Below are 6,619 nucleotides of genomic sequence, written 5' to 3'. Positions count from 1 at the left end.
TGTCTGTGAGTAGCATACATAGAAACGAGTTGGAATATAAATATTTTAGAAAAAAGTTTAAATGTTTTAGAAAAATTTTTAATATTTTAGAAAAAGTTTGAATATTTTAGAATTATTTTTAATATTTTATAATTTTGTTATATTTCAGAAAAAAATTAAATATTTTAGAAATAATATTAAATATTTTAGATGAAGTTTTAATATTTTAGAAAGAAGTCAAATTATTAGGAGAATAAAAAAAGTTGGAATATTTAAATGTTCTTAAGTAGTTTACCAGAGTATTTTGTTACGTTACTTTCTCCGACAGCTTTAGATTCTTTAATAATCAAAACATGAAGTATTTATAAATCTTTATCCCCAACCAGCCAATGGGAGGAGGCGACACCCCGGAGTAGAATAGAATAGCAACTGTCTGTAGGAAGTCTGGGACATTTGGCGGAGCTTTCAGAGCAAAGCAAAGTGACCCGCATCGATGTGTTTAATGTAATCCTTTTCCTTTATTACTTATAATAAATAGAGATCAAATGAGAGAAGCTGTTTGTGACTTCTTCTCAATTAACGAAGACGACAGTATCAGCCCAGAAACTGCTGAGTGTAACTGTGACCCAGTGATATTATTTAGGGTTTACCAAAGTAAAGCAGGATGTCAGGTCTTAACGACTGATGAACGCCACACAGACAGGAGGAACCCAAAAACCGACTCAGAGGCAGAGAAGATTCAGGGAAAACACTTTAATAGTGAAAAACTATCAGATGGTGACACTGTTGACACTTAATTTAGCTATTCATCTTTCTCCAGTGGGGAGGGATGGTCAGGCCACAATTCATTAACAAGCTCCTCTGTTGGGAAGTCTTCATATTTGACACCACGCTTTCTAAATATTTCTCCACGACAGGACTTGAGGTTCTCTCTCAGTCGGCCGGCATCAAAGTCCAGCACCTTAAAAAACAAAAAACCAAGAGGAGAAGATGAGGAGAACAAGTGCAGGGTCTCTGAATGAAAGGGTTAAAACATTACTTTGTATGTACTTTATAAAAATATAAACACAAGTGTGGGATGGATCTGTTGTGGCAGGAAGGTTCAGGCAGGGCTGGCAGCAGGAATAAAGAGACTATCCTCTCCTAAAAAATACTACCATACGTACTATATCTTTTTATGGTTTGGAGGACTTGTTGGTAATAATTTACTTAACAGCAACACTTTAGAGACACGGTTCACCTGAGAGACAGCTGAAATGTATCAGAGTTGTCCTAAATGTCTGAATCTGCCCAAAACCTGCAGATCCACTTTGGATCCTCCTGACCTCTTTATCTTTAGAATATGGACAGAAAAGACTAAAAAAAACAAGACTGAAAGTAAACAGGGTTGTCTGTAGAGAGTGAGAAGAACAACGTGAAGGCACCTTATCCTCCACATGCAGGGCGATGGAGACATTATCCCAAACATAGTACTGAACGTTATCATCAAACAGCTCCGTCACTTCCATCTGATCAGGTCCCACGATCAACTCATATCTGACAAATAACAGAGACAAAGATAACGTTGAACCCTTTCACTCATTACTATTACTACAGATATGGCAGCTACAGAGAGACAACTAGAAACTACAAGTTCCAGGTCAGTTCAGGGTCTGTAATAACAGCAGGACAGATGAGTGTCTGTGGTTCTTACCCGTGTGTCCCACTCATGGCCTCAGGCCTCCAGATGAAGCAGCCGTCTCTGTAAGTGCACACAGCGTCTGGGTCTTCAGTCAGCAGAGGATAGTCAGAGAACTGGTCCTGGTCTGGACTGTGGACCAGCACCACGTAATTCACTTCCTGTTTGTAGAAGCTTGTTTTAAACACTCGCATGACGGGTGGAGCGCCGGAGCAAAACTGGAGACAACAGAAGAGGTTTTAATGGAAGTAGAGTGCTGATCGGGCCACATTATTCTGCCCGAGCCCAACCCGAACCCGACATCCTAGACATACTAATGACACGTTTATTTGTGTGAAAGCTTTTATGAAGCAGCTATAGGAAGTCATTCAGAAATGTCAACATATGATGTCATCAGTAAACACACGGGGCAACAAGTGCACATTAACACAGGCGCGCACCTACATAATAAGCTGTGTTAAATTTAAAATGTTTAATGCCTTATCTCACTGATCTGACCGAGTCCAACCTGAATATCATTTCTAAATATCTGTCCGAACCCGGCTCGGCCCGTCGGGTACCGTCGGCCTCGGTTCGGGTGTCCATCCACTAGCAGTAATGTTCTGAATGCTCTCCTTCCTATATGTTAAAAGGAGGAAAGAGCTGTTTTGAGAGTTAACTGTGTGTTTAAATTAACAATATTAATAATAATAATAATAATAATAAAAATTATAATTAAAGCTGCAAGCAGCAATAGACATGCCCTCGCATCTTTCCTGCTAAGAGTTCAGAGTTGCTGGAACAAGACCAACCTGATGTCTATCACTCTATTGATTGTTTTTACTCCTGTCAAACTGACGGAGCTTAACTCCCTGTTAAAACCTGTTTGCTGTAGGCCTCCAGCAGTTCCTCCAGGGGGAAGGTGAAGCGGTACGAGCCCAGCCTGGAGCTCTTCAGGAAGGCTGGAGAGGTGGTGAACTTCTCCAGGAATCCCTGCTGCTTCTGGAGCTCCTCCTCCGTCTGATCTGGGTAGGTGTTCTTCAGGAGTCTCCTCTCAGCTGACTTTATCTCATCAGGTCCCACAGACAGACTCCACCACAGCAGACCCAACTTAGAGGACAGGTCCTTGAAGGGGGCCTGGGAGATGTGGAACAAAATCTGATGTCACGATATTCTTGACCAAATACCTCAATGTCAATATTGAGATGATATTGTATGACAATTTGTGCTTTAACAAAACATCTACAATTTCTGATAAATAATCATAAGTAATGTGAATACTAGAGATGTGACGGGATCTCGCGAGATTAAATGTGAAGAGATTTCTAGTCGAGGTAAAAAGTGTCTCCCATATCAGTACACAAGTGCAGAGCAGCAGCCTTGAAATTAGCATAGAAGATCCCCCCCACCCGATCTCCAAAGTTGACTCTGAGTTTACTTTTGCAGAACGATAATGGAACAAAAAAGCTGCCTGTAAAATCCAGAGTAAGAACGTTAGAGTACCGTCTCTCTCTCACTCCGTCGCTCTCTCCCTCTCCCTCTTCCTCTCTCTGTTCACATGCTGGATCTAGTTAATGGCGTAAGGTTACTTGCATAGTGATGAGGCTGCCACAGGGGGGCGTGATACACATTGCTTAAGGCAGTCGGGAGAATGTCCTAGGATGTAATGCTGTATGTTATGGTCCATACTGTGCACATGTCAGGAGACAAATAAATGATAAAGTTGTATGAATGTCTCACAGAGCTTTCATTCTACAAATAGAAACATGTACACTCTCTCTCTCTATTTCTCTATCCATCTCCCTCTCCCTCTCTTTCCCTCTCTCCCCCTCTCTCTCTCTTTTTCTCTTACAATGAGTCAAGAAGCGAACAGCAAAACCAAACTTTTCTTTTAATGATATTAAAAAAAGAGAAGTGTTCTCTGTTAGTCCTATAATGGTCATAAATCGATACTAGAGAAGCCTACTTCCTGGTTTACTGCTGCAATTAATAAAATACAGAGGAGAATAGAGCATCTGTTGAGTGTTTGATGCTAATTTATTTGTTATGTAGAACATAATCCATGTGAAACAATAGTAAAATAAGCTTTATTTTCTCAATTTCTGAAAATACTGTTAAAATCTTGTGTCGATCTCGTGAACCCAATCTCGTGTCTCGTCACACCCCCAGTGAATACTCTGACTAAGTGGTTAAAGACAAATAATAGAACAGCTACAACTGTCTTTAAAACCAGGAAGAGAGACCATTTAAGACGTATCACGATATCCAAAATCTAAGACATTATCTAGTTTCATATATCACAGTATTGATATAATAGTGACATATCAGCCAGTCCTACCTTGAAGCCGTTATCCTCACTGATGCCACGCAATCCCTCTCTGTCTGTGTCGTGTTTCACATGAGATACGACAAACTCTGGGTGAGGGTATTCTGGGATGTTGTCTTTGAAAAGACACTTATTTACCAAACCTCGAGCTTCCTTTTTTAAATCATTCAGCCTTAAGTGCCGACTTCTCCAAAAATGTTCCTCAGAATTTCTCCTGTTTGTTACTGTCTCCATGTTTAGATGAGGAATGATGTAGATTAAAAAGACAAAATAAAAGTCTCTCTCTCTGAGTCTGTATCTGTGGAGTGAAGAGATCTCGGATCACAACAGTGAATATCGCCTTCTTATAAACCACATGTTTTTCATTTACAGACCTCGTAAACCCAGAGGAGGGTGAAGTAATGTCCCGCCCTACGCTTTCTGATTGGCTTATTCTGTATGCTCACCAAGGCAACGTCAGAGGTGAGTTGTGCGTTCAAGTGAAAATGCAAATATAATTTTCTGGATTATTGAATGAGTTGTTCTGTCTCTAAAATGTGGATCAGAGTTTCCCAAAAAGGCCAAGATGACGTCCTACTAATGTCTTGTTTTGTCCACAACTCAAAGATATTTTGACAATTTACTGTCACAGAGGAGAGAAGAAATGTCAAATACATGCAAACATTTCTGATAGACAGTGTAGGATTATTTTGTTTAGAGTATAGTGTAAGGCCTCAGATTTCATGACCTGATATTCTCTCTCTCTCTCTCTGTTCTTCTGGGCCATGACGAAGCCATCTAGTCTTGGGAAGTGATAAGACATTATAAAAATTGAAGATGCAGCATTTGCTCGAAAAAGATAATTACAACTTGAACCAAAAGGAGGATTCCTTTCCCAGATGAACATGGTGAAAGAACAATGGGACTGTGTTCACAAGCGGTGAGAAAATGTGGTGAAGTCGTAAATGTCCTTGCCTTTTTTACTCCTGGACAGAGAAAGATACACAGGCGCCCAGTTGGGTGAGAACATTGTAAAATCTGTAACCAATGTATACATTTGATAAATGGAATGCATCATAAAGTAACTTAATGTTAAATGGCCGTGGATTGAGGAAGCCAAGGGGTTTTCTGACACTTGTTGCAGAAATTGTGGCAAAAGGTCGAAGAGGACTGGACAGGAGAGCAGCAGGTCTGGATCCCATCCAACTGATAACAGCACCACGGATGAAGCAGTGGGAGTGGATAAGAAGTGATGGTTCTGGGTTAGCCGGCATCAGATGCTGGGAGACACTGTCTGTTTGATAGGTTTTAGCAATAGGCTGTTTTGTCTTGAAGTAATCTGATCCTTGTGCACAAGTTATTGTATTTTGCTATTATCATTCACTAAAACTTATTATACTTTTAACTGAACGAATCCTGAGTTTTATTGATCTACCAGACAATGAACACTTAAAGGTGTGGGTTATGGTGACCATAGAATTGGAGTCAGATTAAGTCTGGCCATTTGGGCCGGACCAGAATTTGGTTTTCGGTCACTTTTATTCCTTCAACAGATAAAAGACAAAGAGATGGACAGATTAGAGATAGATAGTTGGATGGTTGGATGGATGGATGGATGGATAGATAGATAGATAGATAGATAGATAGATAGATAGATAGATAGATAGATAGATAGATAGAAGGATAGATAGATAGATAGATAGATATGTAGATAGATAGATGGATAGATGGATGGATAGATATATAGATAGATAGATAGATAGATAGATAGATAGATAGATAGATAGATAGATAGATAGATAGATCAAAAAGACAAATTTAAAGTCTGAATCTGCTTGCTAGTGAAGTTATGTCAGGGAAATAAATAAGCCCAACCCATTTCCTCTTTAATGGAGACTTCACCTGTTCACAGTGATCATGTACCTACTCTTGTACCAGATACAGTTCATGTCTCATCTGCACCACATCCTGTTAAAAAGTTGTGCAATATAAGTATAGGTAGATCACTAAATGCTGTATTAACGATGCGTCATCAAGGGGAGAAACATGTATTTCCTCTTATTTCCTTTCCTGTGTTAATGGAAACAGGATAAAAAGTTAAAATATTTTAGAAAAAGTTTAAATATTTTAGTAAAAGCTTGACTTTAAAAAAGCCACATGACAATGTGTACTAGTCAAAGAGCAATGTGTACTAGACACAACAATGTGTACTAGACACAGAACACTGTACTAGACACAACAATGTGTACTAGACACAGAACACTGTGTACTAGACACAGAACAATGTGTACTAGACACAGAACACTGTGTACTAGACACAGAACACTGTACTAGACACAGAACACTGTGTACTAGACACAGAACAATGTGTACTAGACACAGAACACTGTGCACTAGACACAGAACAATGTGCACTAGACACAGAACAGTGTGTACTAGACACAGAACACTGTGTACTAGACACAGAACACTGTGTACTAGACACAGAACAATGTGTACTAGACACAGAACACTGTGCACTAGACACAGAACACTGTGTACTAGACACAGAACAATGTGTACTAGACACAGAACACTGTGTACTAGACACAGAACAATGTGCACTAGATACAGAAACTGGTTTTCCCCACAGTCCATCTTTCTCCTGAAGACAGCCCATCAGCGTATGTACTTTTATC

The 6,619-nt window shown here is 39.7% G+C and overlaps 1 protein-coding gene across 1 annotated transcript; it reads right to left on the bottom strand.

The window, feature by feature from the left end:
* Nucleotides 1–713: 713 nt before the first annotated feature.
* Nucleotides 714–4,341, bottom strand: LOC114566855 (uncharacterized). The gene is made up of 5 exons (XM_028595655.1): nucleotides 3,975–4,341; nucleotides 2,519–2,773; nucleotides 1,673–1,875; nucleotides 1,404–1,515; nucleotides 714–940 (listed from the first exon to the last, which is right to left on the bottom strand). The coding sequence occupies exons 1-5, from the start codon at nucleotides 4,194–4,196 to the stop codon at nucleotides 782–784; spliced, it is 951 nt and encodes a 316-aa protein (XP_028451456.1). The 5' UTR covers nucleotides 4,197–4,341; the 3' UTR covers nucleotides 714–781.
* Nucleotides 4,342–6,619: the final 2,278 nt, after the last annotated feature.

The sequence above is a fragment of the Perca flavescens genome, chromosome 13, assembly GCF_004354835.1.
Source record: "Perca flavescens isolate YP-PL-M2 chromosome 13, PFLA_1.0, whole genome shotgun sequence".
Classification (NCBI taxonomy): Eukaryota; Metazoa; Chordata; class Actinopteri; order Perciformes; family Percidae; genus Perca; species Perca flavescens.
The sequence above is the reverse complement of the archived record's forward strand: the minus strand, read 5'-3'. Positions and strand labels throughout refer to the sequence as shown.